At 32.3% G+C, this 15,781-nt stretch overlaps 1 protein-coding gene across 1 annotated transcript in view; it reads right to left on the reverse strand.

Annotated features, from left to right (window-relative positions):
* Positions 1–15,781, reverse strand: part of LOC129748282 (protein phosphatase PHLPP-like protein) — a 55,289-nt gene that overhangs the window by 22,946 nt on the left and 16,562 nt on the right. The window contains 1 exon segment of the mRNA XM_055742823.1: positions 6,898–7,214. Coding sequence (XP_055598798.1) covers positions 6,898–7,214 — 317 coding nt within the window.

Below are 15,781 nucleotides of genomic sequence, written 5' to 3' on the forward strand. Positions count from 1 at the left end.
AACAAGCACAGATAAATTTCGCCTTATTTAGACCTTAGTTTGCTTTATTTGTGCACCTTACTTTGAAACCCCGGGCATGTCCGAATAAATCCGGGGAATCTGGAATGGATACCTTACAATAAATAGTTGGTACGTAACTTTCTTTTATGTGTTGACATTTTTTTTTCTTTTTTTATTTTTTTTATTGACCCATTCCAAGCACCCCTCAACTGGAGAACCGATTTTTATTTTTCATTATCCAAAAATAAATTACATAGCGTTAGAAAGGTTATTTCTTGAGTGTCATTTTCCATTAAAAGATTTTCAGCTACCTTTTTTTAGAACTGAGTATGTTAACGTTGAAATTTAAAAATTTTAGTTTGATTTTTGCAAATATTGTTTATTTATAACATAACTTTGTCAAAAATCTAGCTATGTCAAAAAAAATTAGTCAAAAAAAAGCCATCTTTTAAGCATTTTATAAGATAAATAACAGTCACTGCAAGTTTACGCTCTAGAATCGTTGATAAAGCTATCTATTTTTGAGCGTTGTGACGTCACGAAAATTCTACTGTTTTTAAATTTATGATTTACTGAAATTTCACATATTGTCGAAAATTGGAGGTCTCTTCAAACATTTTGAGTGGAATTTAATACAATTTTTAGATTGAAAATCGGTTAAGCAGGTTGTGAGTTGCACCCGGGTAAAGAATGCGTTGTGACGTCACGAAAATTTATTTACTTTTTTTTCGAAAAAGTTTAAGACTTATTACTTCAACACTATGATTGTATTTCTTCAATACAAGTTCAACACAACAATGTGCTTCAATAAACGAATTCTATTATCAAGTTTTTGAAGAAACTAATTTTTTTTTGCATTAACTCAGTTGTTTTAAAACTTTTTTAATAAAACATATAAAACAGCGCTTAAAAACGCTTGATTGAAGAATAAACAAACTATCAAACAAATGAAATCCTCATCGATTTTGTAAAAGAATATTTGTGAATCATAAAGCAGGTAGTTATCTGTGATTTGAATGAAAATCCTGCAAAAGACCAAGTTCTTCATATATCTATGTAAGAATGAAAAACACCGCTAGTAGCTTCTATTTCTTTCTGGCATTATGTTCAAACGACATAAGTTCCATGAAATATATGTAATGAGATTCAAAAAATCTTTAAACATGGTAAACTTAATAGATTAAATTTTTTTATTAAAAAATTCATAAGATTTTAAAAGAAATTTTTTTAAAAAAATTAATTAAATTATTTTAATAAAAAACTGCCCTTATTGAAATTTCCACTTCAAAGAATGTCACTAGAAAATCCAAATCGAACCCCGTGTTCACATAAAATATCACAAAAGAGACTTTGAACTGAATTACAAAATTAAATAAATTCTAATATGTACTAGCACAAGGTCTCATGCAAAATTTGGGTCAGATTATTCTAAGGAAAAGGGTTGCGCAACGCACCTGTAGTTTGTATGGAATTATGTAGATTTTGTTCGGCATGATAAAAAAAACCGTTTTTCGTCAATAATTTAGGTCTTTATCAACCAATTTTTCTTTTAATTTGAGTATTTTAAATCTTTGATTATGACAATATTTCATCTGAGGATCGCGTTTCGATTAGAGTTATCATAAAACAGCTATAACGTTCAAAATTAGCGTCGATTAACGATCATTCAGGTATTTTTTTTTTTTTGTATTTGACCCATCAGAAGCTTATTTTTGAAACTCAAAAACCTTTTTAACTAAACCATTGTCGAAATGGGATCTTGAGATAAACTATTTGTCATAATGAAAGTTTTGCGAATGACTATAACTAAAACAAATCAGCCGATAGGGACTTCAGAAATTGGTGCATAACTTGATTTTCATGTCCTTCCAAACCCGATTTCTCATAATTCCATACAAATTTTAGGCTCATTGTGCCCTTTATTTCCTTGGGCCAATCCTCAAATTTGGCACTGGACTTTGTGTTAGGCCTAGGATCTATTTAAGCTTGCAACTTATAAAATTTTCATTAGATGGCTGATTTAGGCACTCTATTGTCGATTGAAAAGATCGAAGGCTTTGAAACTATCATGTATATTTCTTCTCCTTTGCAATTAAAGATTAAAAAGATTCAGAAACACATTTCATCGTTTTAACGAATAAATATTTCCTAGTTTTAGTTTTGTCCTAAATAATATTCACATGATCGCACAAAAAACCTTCAAATAAAATTGATGTGAGCAGTGTTGCAAACCTGAACTGCATATATGGGCCTTTGAGATTTAATTCCTTTTAATTTTTGGGAATAAATGGATCAATTTCATCACCAAATCACATTATTTATTAAGTTTTGAAGCATTTTAAGAAAATTAGGCATTCATTTTAAGATTATACTTTGATTTATTTCATGTAGCTAACCATAAAATTTCGTGACGTCACAACGCTTTGCAAACCCTGCTTTAAAAAAAATGGTGCGTTGTGACGTCACAAAACTGAATCGCTCTAAAATAAATTGAAATCAAAATTTGAAAAAATCAAAAACAGCAATTTGTTGGTTGTAATGAATCGATACTTTCCTGAAATTTTCATAAAATTTGATCAAATAGAAGAGCAGAAAAATCCGGCGTTGTAAAAAAAACTGAAAAGTGGAAAAAGAGGCGCGTTGTGACGTCACGTTTCCTTTTGCTTATATTTTGTTAACTATTTATTCTATATAAATACTTTTGGTTTCAAATTGTAGAGAGTTAAATTTTGACCTTATAATGTACAAATTTTAACAATGTACGATATGACCTGTAAAACTTACATACAATATACTAAAAAAATGTTTTGCAAACGTTGTGACGTCACGCTGGAATGGGTCTATTTTTTTCGTAATTTAAACGTTTAAAATCTTCCAAAAGATTTATTATGAGAATGGTGATTTAGTTGCTTGATGTAGGGCCGTCAGGATAAATTGTAGGAACCTGATAACCAGCAGATACATTTGTTTTAAAAGTGCAATTGGTGGATTCAGAATTATGTGATTTGATTTGCTGGCTGCGATCAAATTTTTTTCATGTGCTGCTTGACGGTGTGATACGTTTGGGAGGACGGTCTCGTTAGTGCCCGAATGAGCCGAACAATTAAGTGAATGAAAGCCAGGCATTCTATTTAGGTATTTTCAACAAAGTGCTGGTGGAATGAAAAAAATGAAAGACAGGAAGTTTATCGTTAACAACATTTGGAACATTTTGATTTGAATTATAAATTTAGCAATTCCTGCTTTACGCTGATTGTAACTTTTATCCTCAACTTTGTATTTAAATTTTATTTGAAATTTGATATTATGAGTTTGATTTGAAACTTTGAATTGTGGGTCTGAACAAATTCCGATGGTGGGTTTTTAATTTCACTGAGGAACTGTCTATATCTCCATGGAACTTGGATTTGATTCTGTTGGATTTTTTTCAAATTTTAGATTCTTTATCTGAAGTCTAAATGTTACTGTCCAATTGAGAAATACTTTTTTTGCTTTCGATGAAGCTCATACCAAGTGGTTATTCAATAAAAAGAGTTTTAATATTTATCTTGAACTTATACTAATCAAGAGATTTTTGGACGGTGATAGAGTTATAAAATAAATTGTGAATTGAATTTTTTATTAGACAGCTCTAACAAGCATTTCGTTTTCGATAAGTTAATTTATTCTTACGCAATAATTGCACGTGAAGGATTAACAATTATTGTTTGGAGATATCAAACATAATGGTTGTTTGAAGGCAATATAACAAACTTTTAACAGTTTCTTTGTATGTTTAAAATATTATGTGTTCTTTGGGACAGCATATGGAAAAAAATATTCATAGGGGCCCCCCGGTGGTTTAAGACGGCCCTGCCATTTACCCAATTCGTCATACTTGGTTCAGTTTTTAAACGGCATCGAAAAATGTTTAAATTTATCCATTTATTACTCATTTTTTTTTAAATTTACTATGCGAATAAAAACATTTACAGAAAATTTTCTTGAGATTTTAGAAATTATAAATGTAACTGTCATTTTGTAATCATTATATGATACCTCGATATAATTATATCAAACAAAAATATTTTTTTTTGTTTATTTGTGACACTTTACCAACGTTTTGGCATTCGTGTCAAAATACAAATAAAAATATGAATAAGTGCTTAGTATACACATTTTGCAAATGCCAAAAGACATACGCCTGTTATCAGCTAATAACTGTTTGTCTAATAGAATACGAAGTTACGGTCTTCGACAAAGTTTTTCAGCGGAAAATTTCTTTTAGATATTTTTTTTAATTGGCACAAAACCCATAAGCATACTCGGTTTCATAAAGAAACAAAAAAATATGTTGACTTTCCAGTACAAAATATTCAACTTTTTCATACAAACCCATACAAAGTTCAATTTACTCATGTAAACGTTATTAAAAAATTCTGCAAAAAAAACGTGGATGAGTTTTGAAGCAAAATTTAAAAAGCTTAGACCTCAGGGTTTGAGAAACTCAAAAATGACCCCAAATCGACTCAGTCTAGTGTCTTAATCCTGTGCCAGCGAAATGAATAATTTTCTTTTTTCGGCATTTTAGGACTAAAGTAGGTCCTAGGTCCAAAATAGGCTCACTCATCCTATATAAAAATAAAATCAAAACCTGGGTCACAGAGCTTTAGTGTTTTGAGATAAACAATAATGATCAATGATTAAGACTCGAAAGTTCTAAATTCAAGCGTTACTAAAGGGAATCTAAACCATGGTTTTCTATATCACTGAATGATTTATAATCCGGTTCACAGCCACATTGTTGAATGTTTTTCTCAAGTTTCACAGAATTTATAAGTTATGTACACATTTCCAAGGTAAGAATGCTGTCACCATCATTTGTAGTTCCAATTGATAAAATTGTTATAAAATTGGTAATTATGAATTGATTTCCACGTAAATTGCATCAAAATAGACATAAGCAAGATTATAACTGAGATACTTCGGTTACGTACCACGTGATTAATTTTTTAAATAAACGAGCATTATTTTTACACCGTAAACATACAAACGGCCCAGTCAACAAGCACCGACTAATCGCTGGTGAAGGTAAACGCCGCAATGTATGCAATCATTGTTACGCCGCCTTCAAAATTTCTCGGTCGTTCAGATTACGGTGTAAGCTTTCGCACCGCTACTGTTGGTTAAAGATTTCAGTCATATCAACAATTAAATTGTGATGGGATGGCACATTAACTTCGAATTTCAAATGTAAAATTCAGCAAATATGGATCCGTTTAAAATCATTATTAAGAGTAATTTTCGTTTAAATCCGTTACAAAGTATTTGAGATAATCTAATGAATGTCTGAAAAAAGACTCCTATTTCTCATTTCCGAAGATCTTCCAGTAAAGAAATGTAAGTTCTTTTATGCTTCGATTGATTATCAGAGAACATTTGAACTCACCATTTTCATGAAAACCTCACTGGTTATTTTGGCTATTTTGCTGATTCTGTTGGCTTTAGAAGCGAAAATAAAATGTAATAAATTTGTGTAGTCAAATAGTTGATTTCTAATCGTTTACTAGTCGAGGTTGGAAACTAGTGGGATATATATTTTACCTTCTTGAGAAATTTATTATGCTGAATGATCATCTTGCTCAGCAAAATAAACTGATGTAAGTACAACATATATAAGATTATGTACGAAACTTGCATCAGAATTTCAAAGGTATTATTATGTTTTTTTTTTTAATGATCATTTTCAAAAACCAAAATGAAATACCATAATTAAGCTTGCCAGATTTTTTTCAACACGTATCCGGGCCGAATTCGGACACGAATTCGGGCATTTGATTTCAAAATTTACGATAAAAAATCCGGGCAATAACCGGGCAAATTTTGTTAAAACCCAGAAATTACTCAACAAAATCAAGAAAAAAAAATTAAAACAGAAAATCCCTCGACGAAGGATATAAAACCGTATTTTTAGCTTCCAAAAAACCTGTCATGCTTATTTATAGAAAGCTTGCTCAAAACATTTCGGTTTGGAGGCATAAATAAAAAAAATTTACAACACAATTTGTTCTTTTGTTTTGTTTGATCTGCCATATAAAGTGAATATAAATCCGGGCATTTTTCAATGGAATCCGTTCAACCGGACCGAGTCGGACTGTTTGGTATTGAATATCCAAGTTTGGTATTAAATATTCGGGCAAACCCGGATAAACCGGGCAATCTGGCAACCTTAACCATAATCAAATAAAAAAATCATAAACTTTTGACCTCGACACAAATGCCATAAGGATGGTAAAGTGTCACTAATAAAACTTAAAAAAAAACTTTCAACCAACGATTATAACCAAAATATTTTTTTTTGTCAATGCCTATCAGTTGGGTTTTCACCAAAATATATATTTACATTTCAACTTTGACCCTAATGTTTTATCATACAAACTACGAAATTTTAATTGTGAATGTTATTTTGAACAAAATTCCTATGATACAAAATTATAACTGGGGAGCAAATTTGAAATATGCAGTTGGTTTTTGCTTAAACAGCTCTCCTTTTTAAGATCAAATAATCTGTTTCAAAAATTTGAATACAGACGTTAACACTATACAATTTACACATCAGAGTTTCATATTTAAGCCTTTTGCAAGAAGTCGGATAAAATTGTTTCAAAATATGAAGTCTTCTTTTTTAAAAATACCAACTCAAAATGATCCACATATATTTTTAGTGATTCCATTGCAAAATTAAGAAATCGTTTTACGCGAGTGTTCTATGTCAATAATTATAGCTAAAGAATCAGCAGCATAATTAGATAGATTTCGATAACTTTGGCACTTTGTGGTGTGTTGAAATCCTTTCAAATGTCCGAGTTCAATAAATTAATGATTTTATAGTTTTAAGAAGAAGAAGAACAAACTTACCCAGTGAGCTGTGCAATCTTATCCGGAATCCGACGAATTTCATTGTCCTCCAGATCGAGAATCCTAAGATTCTTCAGGTTGTACAAACTGTCCGGAAAATTCCTCAGCGCGTTTCCATTCAACCGTAACACTTTAAGATGCGTAAACTCCCCCAAAGCCCTCAGGGCTAGCTCCTGCAATTTATTCTTCCCCGCCAGCAGCTCCTCGACATTTCCCGAAGACTGCAAGAATATTTCCGGGATTTGTTGTAGCCCGGAATCACCAAGATCTACACGTTTGGTGTTACTACTTTCACTACTGCTGCCATCGGTTTTAACCTGGAACGAATTTATGACAATTTTTGTACTCGCACAATTTTTATTGTTATCGAACTCCGAATCACTGACATCTTCTTCTAGGCTTTTAGTTTCGTCAATATCATTGAAATCGATTTCCAACGAGTCGAGCTCGATCGTTTCCATATCGGAGAATGTTACGCGACTTTTGTTGGACTTTATGCTATTGGTACCCTCCTCACTTGTTTTGATGATGCACTTGTTAAGCACCATTTTATCATTTGACCACCAGTTGTTGTTGTTAAACCCCGAAAATAAGAGCGGATCACTTCCGTGCCCGAAAGGCCAACGACGCCTGCCAAGATACTGACAGTTCCGCTTCCATTGTAGGACTAAGCAACCGAAAGCCCGAAAGCACCCGTTTCGAGGTTAGCAAATCTCACTCTACCAAACCCAAGGTAAGGGAAAGTACCTCCAAACTGTTAACATGACAGTTGAGGCGCCCCCCACATGGATAGCTAAATATGTAGGTAGTTCCTTGCTGATGATGTCTCGCTCTCTGGGCGCAAAATTGGCGCAATGCCACTCCGGCTGCCATTTGGGTTTTGCCACGGGTTTGCGCACATATAGCACATTAGAGGCACAGAAGCATGCGACAAATTGGAGAATCTGCCATGCGCCCGTACGGACTAATTCAATGTGGATTTATGCTTCTGGTAAGCTCAAGTACGGCCGAAATGCCTCGAGGTGCCTTCAAACACCCGAACCATGGAGGCTTGTACAATTTCCGCATAACGACTACCCTCTGTCTCCCATCAATAAGACTTGCAATTGTCAACGTCGATTTTGTTGAGACAAATTTTGCTGTTCCTACGCGTATGTGTTTGCTACTAAAGTGCCACAGTTGAGAGCCTAAGTAGGGAACGAAAATATGAAGCTGTTCGTTATTCGTTGAGCATCAAAACAAAATCGACAAATGTCCTACAACGAAATATGGGTTCTCTCTTCTGTCTCACATGGTATTAATAAAACATTCTGTAGAATATTTGTTAGATTTTGAATAAGGTATCTGTTTTGGTGTTTTAGGAGGGGGAAAAAGGGAGAAGAATATTGATTTAATCAAATATTACATCGAATCTGTGTACAAAAGCTATGTACACATGAGCAGGAATCTATTTTCTTTACATTGGAGTAATTTTAATATTGAAATTTTCTTCAGTTTTCGAGAAAACGATTTCATTATAACTGTTGTCTAAAATGCCGAACTAAATTTAAAAACGCCTTTCGGGCAAAATTTCTGTTTTTCTGGCAATATTTCCATATAATTTTATTTCAAATGCTAGAAACTGATAACTTTCATACGACAAAGCTGAAAATCCATGTCTTTTATAATTTAATGGAATAAAACAAAAGTTAAGTTAGCCATATTATGGAGGCAGTTCATCCATAAGAAAACTTTATCAAATTTGTTTTGAGATCTTGAAATCTACTCTACTCTACTCTACTCTACTCTACTCTACTCTACTCTACTCTACTTTACTTAACACTACACTACTCTACTCTACTCCACTCTACTCTACTCAACTCTACTCAACTCTACTCTACTCTATTCTGCTCTACTCTACTTTTCTCTACTCTACTTAACTCTACTCTACTCTACTCTATTCTAATCAACCCTACTCTACTCTACACTATTATAGTCTACTCTACTCTAATCTACTTAATTCTACTCTGCTCTTCTCCAATGTACCCTACAATGCACTACACTACACTGCTTTACTCGACTCTACTCTACTTTACTCAACACTACTTTACTCTCCTCTCCTCTCCCCTACTCTCCTCTCCTCTCCTCTCCTCTACTCTACTCTACTCTACTCTACTCTACTCTACTCTACTCTACTCTACTCTACTCTACTCTACTCTACTCTACTCTACTCTACTCTACTCTACTCTACTCTACTCTACTCTACTCTACTCTACTCTACTCTACTCTACACTAAACACTTTTATAGTCTACTCTACTCTAATCTACCTAATTCTACTCTACTCTTCTCCAATGCACCCTACAATACATTTAACTACACTGCTTTACTCGACTCTTCTCTGCTTTACTCAACACCACTCTACTCTCCTTTCCTCTCCTCTCCTCTCCTCTCCTCTGCTCTGCTCTACTCTACTCTACTCTACTCTACTCTACTCTACTCTACTCTACTCTACTCTACTCTGCTCTACTCTACTCTACTCTACTCTACTCTACTCTACACTATTCTACTCTACTCTACTCTACTCTACTTTACTCTACTCTACTGTACTCTACTCTACTCCACTCTACTCTACTCTACTCTACTCTTGTCTACTCTACTCTTCTCATCTCAACTGTACTCCACTCTACTCTAAACTTAACTGATAGGTTTTTGAACGTAGAAAATGTTCTGAGATATTTTAACTTTAGACTTAGTTATTGATGATTATGAGGAATAATTTCATGTTGATCAAAGTTAACCCGGTGATCAATGTTACCGCGGTTTACGGTACCAATTTAAGCTTAAATAAGATGCGCAGGCATTTTAAAAGTGATGTTTTGTTTTGTTTTGTTCAAGATTTGAAAAGGATAAATTTGACAGTGATCTCGGCAGCAATTTCAATTCAGACGTGCAGCTCATCTTTTAAATCATATTTCAAGATTCATGAAAATGATACTGTAGAGAACCTTGCTATAAATGATATAAACAAATTAAAGTACAGTAGTTCCTCGATTTTATCACTGCTCGATTTTATCAATACTTGCCAAATTCACGCTCGATTTTATCACGGTTATTGTTTTGATTTTATCACGCTTTTAAAGAAATCATTCAGAAACCATTTCCAGGATTAAATTTTCGCTCAAAAGCGTAGAGCGTCTTTGTTTATGATATTTTTCATGGTTTAATTTATGTTATATACGTATTCAATAATATGAAAATGCCATTGAACTGCTTATTTCAACTGTATAGTGTTTAAAATCGTCATTTGGATTTTAAAAACACTTGTAATAATCGACATAAGTATTTTAACGTTACGCTAATACTAGTGTTGTTGTTTGCGTTAGGTTAGGTTAGTAGTAAACTTTTTTGGTAATGCGAATCCTATAAAAATGTGGGTGAATTTAAGCGGTTTTGAAAAGAAATAAATTTCTCTGATTTTTTGTTGAATTTGTTTATTTAAAAGGGTGGCGTGCGCAATCCTGATTTGACAGCCTTTAGTTTTGTCTGAGTGGATAATTTTGGAAGATCAAAATGAAATTCTACTAGCTTTGCCTTAGAATATATATATATAGGACTAAGATTTCTGTTTTTCTACATATGAAAAACAAAGGATTATCTGCCCATAAAAAAATTTCGAGAAACACACTTTAAAAGTCTAAGTTGAGCAAGTTTCAAAATATTTTTCGAAAAGGTAAACTTTTTAGTAATTCAAAGGTCTGAAGATTGAAATATTGAAATTTGAAATTTGCAGACGATAATTTTTCAATACATCTTTGAACTCTTTATCAAAGCGAAATAAGAGATAACGACTGTTAAAATTTCATAAAAACTAAAAAAATTCACTGTAATAAGATAAAGACTATCAAATGGAGATTCTACATGGTTTCATTTCAAGAAAAAATCTAAAAATTGCTTTACAGAAGAATACTTTAAACTGAAATCGATCCTTTTTGTTTAGTAGTATTTGATATTTACATCTTATGATCAAATTTATTGATACAAAACGTTTCCACTACTTTAAACATAATAAATTATTGATTAAAGGCAATAAAAACACTTTTTTTACTTTAATTTTTAGTTTCGCCAAATTCACGGTTCCGCCAAATTCACGGTGAAATTTTTTTTGACCGTGATAAAATCGAAAAACTACTGTATTCACAAATATCTTTAATTTTGAACTTTCAGTTCAGTTTTAAAGTTCATAAAAGTTGGCTGTCCCCCTAAGATGATGATGATAGATGGATAGCATACAGTTCGAGTTTTCCACGGTTCGTCGATTTCCGTTGAGCAATTATGAAACTTTAAAAAAAAAAGATGTATTGAAGACCAAAGAAACCAACCAACATTTTCGGTTGGTTTACTGCCGTCGGCCCATGTCTGTGCTCACAGTCTACCAACTGGCTGAAGCAGAATTTTCATTCCGTTTAACAGCCCTTTAATTCGATTGCGATTCACACAAGGACACAATTTGAAACCGATTGTATCTTTTGACGATTTCAATGGCTCTCGGTCGAGACTCTGTTTGGTAGGTAGAAAAAATAACCGCAGCTATTCAGAAGCCATCATTTACAATTATGATTTGTCTTTGCTGGCTGGTGCACAGAAATAAGTCTCTTTTCCCTTTCTTTTCCCGGTGGAGGAGGAAATATATTCATTGTGCATGATCCGAGGTGCGTGACCTCTCCTTTGGACCTATTCCAGTAGAGGAGAATGATTCACTCTTAATAAAGTGCATACCTAGAAGAGGCGAAATCGTTCATCGTGCTAACGAACCGAATCAGCTTTCTTGCAAAACTTTTTTTTCATAACCGTTTTGTTTTATGATTTTCATCCTACTTGTTTCAGCTTTTTTTTCTAAAGTTTTCGTCAAAGCATCAGTCTGAGTAAATATCAGAAAATGAAATTATCCGATTGGTGTTTAGTAAAAAATTAAGCAACAATTTTTTTTGCCCAAGAATGGTTTGTACAACAGGTGACTTGGTAGGCTGTGGTCGTCAATGACAGTTGTTTTCTTTCGGCTGCCAAATTTTTAAGAATCTTGAACCATAAATTAAAAAGTTTAATTTGTGCCGGAGAGCAAGTTCACTGGTGTTGGGAAAAAGTGGTAGAAATTTTGACATTTGAAAGTTTTATCGTGTAAAAATGTTTTTAAGATCTTTGGGCGTTGTATTTTTATAGCACTGTTTCTTTTTCAGCCGTATGTGATAGAAATATTGCTATTTTTGCATCACAGCATGCGAAACTACAACACGTGTTGTTAAAACTTGAAGGCTACAGATCTTGAAAATGTTTTTGCATGGCAAAATTTTGCATGGCAAAATTTTGCATGGCAAAATTTTCAAAATGTGTAAAAAGTGACAAAATTTCTACCACTTTTTCCCAACACCAGTGAACTTGCTCTAATAGTTATGAAATGTGATGAACCCGATGAGTCCATCACGAACAACGCGCTTCCGGGGATAAGAATAGTGTGAAGTCATTGCCGGCTGATGATGGATTTTGGTGAGATTGTTTTATGTTTAAACTTTTCAATCCTATCTGTCGAGTCGTATTTCCTAAATTGTACCTTTCCAGATCCCTTCTGAAACAGCTTCCTGGGTCGAATGAGTTCTCTGTACCTAAAGAGTTTGCTATTTTGCTATTTCAGATCTTCTTTACCATGACTACATTGACTTGTCGCATGTACAACACTGATTTTCAAAAGTAACACTTGAAATAAGAACTAAATCCAGGTAGGGTGATTTGCCAATCATTGTCCCCTTACCCATTGTTGCACAGAATGACTTTAATTGTCAATATTTCAGCTGTTTTTAAACATTTTCCCAAAAAATTAACCTGAATCATGTTGATTGGAATGTTTACTGATGAAATAAGTCTTTTTACGAAATTGAAATATGCATCTAACAACAGATTTGAATTGTCTTGTTTTTTTCGCGCAGTTTTTGTGCTATTTGTTAAACAAAATCTTAAGAATCCTTCTTACCGTAGAAGGTTTTACTTCAGATCAAAAATATTTTCGAATTCGTTTTCTTTACGAAACTTTTATAGGACTATTTTAACACCATGGTTCTGGAGAAAAATTACGATTCATACATAACCAGAGAAAAGATCGAATTTTGCAACAATTGGTCCGCTTAATCTCCTCCTGCCTCCCCGCTGTAAGATTTGTATGGAAATTTCCAATTTTTCAATTTGTATACCTCCAAAAACTTTGTTTGGTTGTCTTAAATTGCCAAAAATTGCAATAAAATTTTTTGAATTTTTGAATTTTTATTGAGTCCTGAATTAGAGCGATGTGTTTTGATTTTGTAAGGAGGTTTGTACGGGAAATGAAAATTTTCATTCAAAAATCACCAGCGATATACTAAAAATTTGAAAAACTTAATTTTTTGATATTTTAAATACTTCTTTGCTCTTTCAATACATTTCATGAGAACAAAAACCAAACTAAACTTGTACCGCAGAATTTATATTCGATGTCATTCAAAATAAATATTTTAAAAATTGTGTGTTCTTAATTGCTAATTTGAAAGCTATTCAACCGTACGATGAAAATAAAAAAGCGCAATTAACTGCTTTGAATAGCCAATGAGTTTGTTATTTTATAAAACCTTCGCAAAACATGTAATGAAATAATTAAAAGCTCCAGCAAGCAAAGCCTACAATTATACAATACTTTTCAATGGATTCCGATTCTTGTTTTGAAATGGTTTCAACTTTTTTCATGAAGCACTTCGCTTCTTCTCATGTTGTCAAAAAATGAAGCTTGAAAATAAGCAAAATCAATAATCAAAGACAGGCCCATGTGAAGGGCCCGTCCATGGGGGGGGGGGGGGGTTTTCGAAATTCAAATCGAGCTTGAAACAATAACAACACCAAAAATGCGCAAAAAATCCGGTAAGTCAATAAAAAAATATTCAAAATAATGTGTTTTGTTCTAAATATTTAAAAAAAAATAAAGCATTTCAAAAACATTGAAATTTTGCTTCAAATTTGCTACTTGTAATCATTTTTTAAATGTTTCATAGATTTACTAAAAAATCATGATTGATTCAAAAAAGATGATTGAAAATACCAAAAATACGTGAAACGTTTGTAAACTTTAAAATGCATATCAAATAGTTTAGAATTTCAAGCTCTAAATATTTTTTCGCTGCCAATCAAAATACTGAGTCCTGACAAGGACAAAACGTCGAAATTGTGTTTTTCTTAATAAAAATCAATGAATATTTTGTTTTCAGAAAACAAAAATTCAGAATTACAAAACAAAAAGAAACTTATCATTAAATATCTCAAAAAACTAAAATCGTTCTCCCACAATTTATTTGATAATTTATAAAAATAAAACTATACAATAAAATTCGGTGAAGTTATCAAGATCGAAGCTAATCTGGCAGTGGGTATGTGATGCATTTGACAACGTCCAATGGAAGGGTGATGGTTTTTTAGAAGAAATGTCACCATATGTTGCGAAATTCATATGTGGTTGGTTTGGGAATTAGTGTGGAGTAAACGAAAGTATTCACCTAATTAGATGGCAACTTGCCATTGGCAAGCATTTTCAGTGCACAATTAATGCGATGATTAATGTAATGATATATGCTGATAAAGGAAGAATAATGGTAGTGGTGAGGTTTCATGCTCTGGTAAGATGGGCTTTCACAAATGGTAAGATATGTTCATATAAAATATATAAAAAAAACTATAAAAGATATAAATGACTATATAAGATTGATTAATCAGTTGCCAGCTGGCCAGGTATATACACGGATGCCGGAATACCTGTCGTAAATTTATAACATAAAATGCTATAAATTTTTGACTGGTTGCGCACCTGATTGATTCATTCATTCAAATAATACTAACAGTTACACGTAATACATACACTACATAACAATTCACACGAAGCCATGGTGCCGGGTATGGTGTATACTGCATTTGAAATTTGTCAAGTTATCTGAATAATGCATATGATTCCATGCTTTGGTCAAACTGCGGTGAATCCGTGCACCCATGGTGGATTATCAACATACAACATACATACAATAAAATTCGGTGAAGTTATTTTAAAATTCGAACAAAATATAAAAATCAAGAAGGTTAGCTTTTAAGAAGAAATTTTTTCAATAAAACTTCTTACGACTTCGAAAATTAATTCCTAGAATTCAATTGATAGCTAAAGAAAACAGCACTTTATGCCTTTGATAATTTGGTAGAATTAGAATTTTCCTGAAATTTACTAAATTTCCTGAATCTTTACATAGATTTTGTAAATAGTTTGAGTTATATAGAGTTTATAAGTTTAAAAATGAATCAGTGTTGATTGAAATTAATCATTGATAACTGATTAACTAACAAATCTACATGAAAGAACAAAAGATGACTCTGGATTTGTTTACTTCATTTGACTAAGAAGGAAAAATATATTGATCATGATGATGATGAATAATCTCAAACCAAAAATTTGACAGTTTTTAAAAATTGGAGAAATATCATAACAATACAAAGGTTTCATAGAATTAAACTTTTTTGTTGCAGCCTGCAAAATTATTTAATTTTTACTTTAAAAATATCTAAAATTTAACTTTTGTTGAAAATTTGTTGAAATTCCCTTTAAAACAGAAAAATTATCAACATTTTTTCACAGAAGTCAAAATAACTTATAGTTTTAGAAAAAGTTGATGATTAAATTTAAACCTTTATTGGTTTTTTTGTACAGTTTTAAAGTTTTGTCTAAAAAATTCCGATTATTCTTAAATGATTTTTACACATGTAAAACTTATGTACATAAAAAAAGAAAAGCTGATAGAAGAAAAAACAATAACTGCATATTTCGATTTAATTAATTTAATGAAAATCAGCTAT

Source organism: Uranotaenia lowii, chromosome 2, assembly GCF_029784155.1.
Source record: "Uranotaenia lowii strain MFRU-FL chromosome 2, ASM2978415v1, whole genome shotgun sequence".
Lineage (NCBI taxonomy): Eukaryota > Metazoa > Arthropoda > Insecta > Diptera > Culicidae > Uranotaenia > Uranotaenia lowii.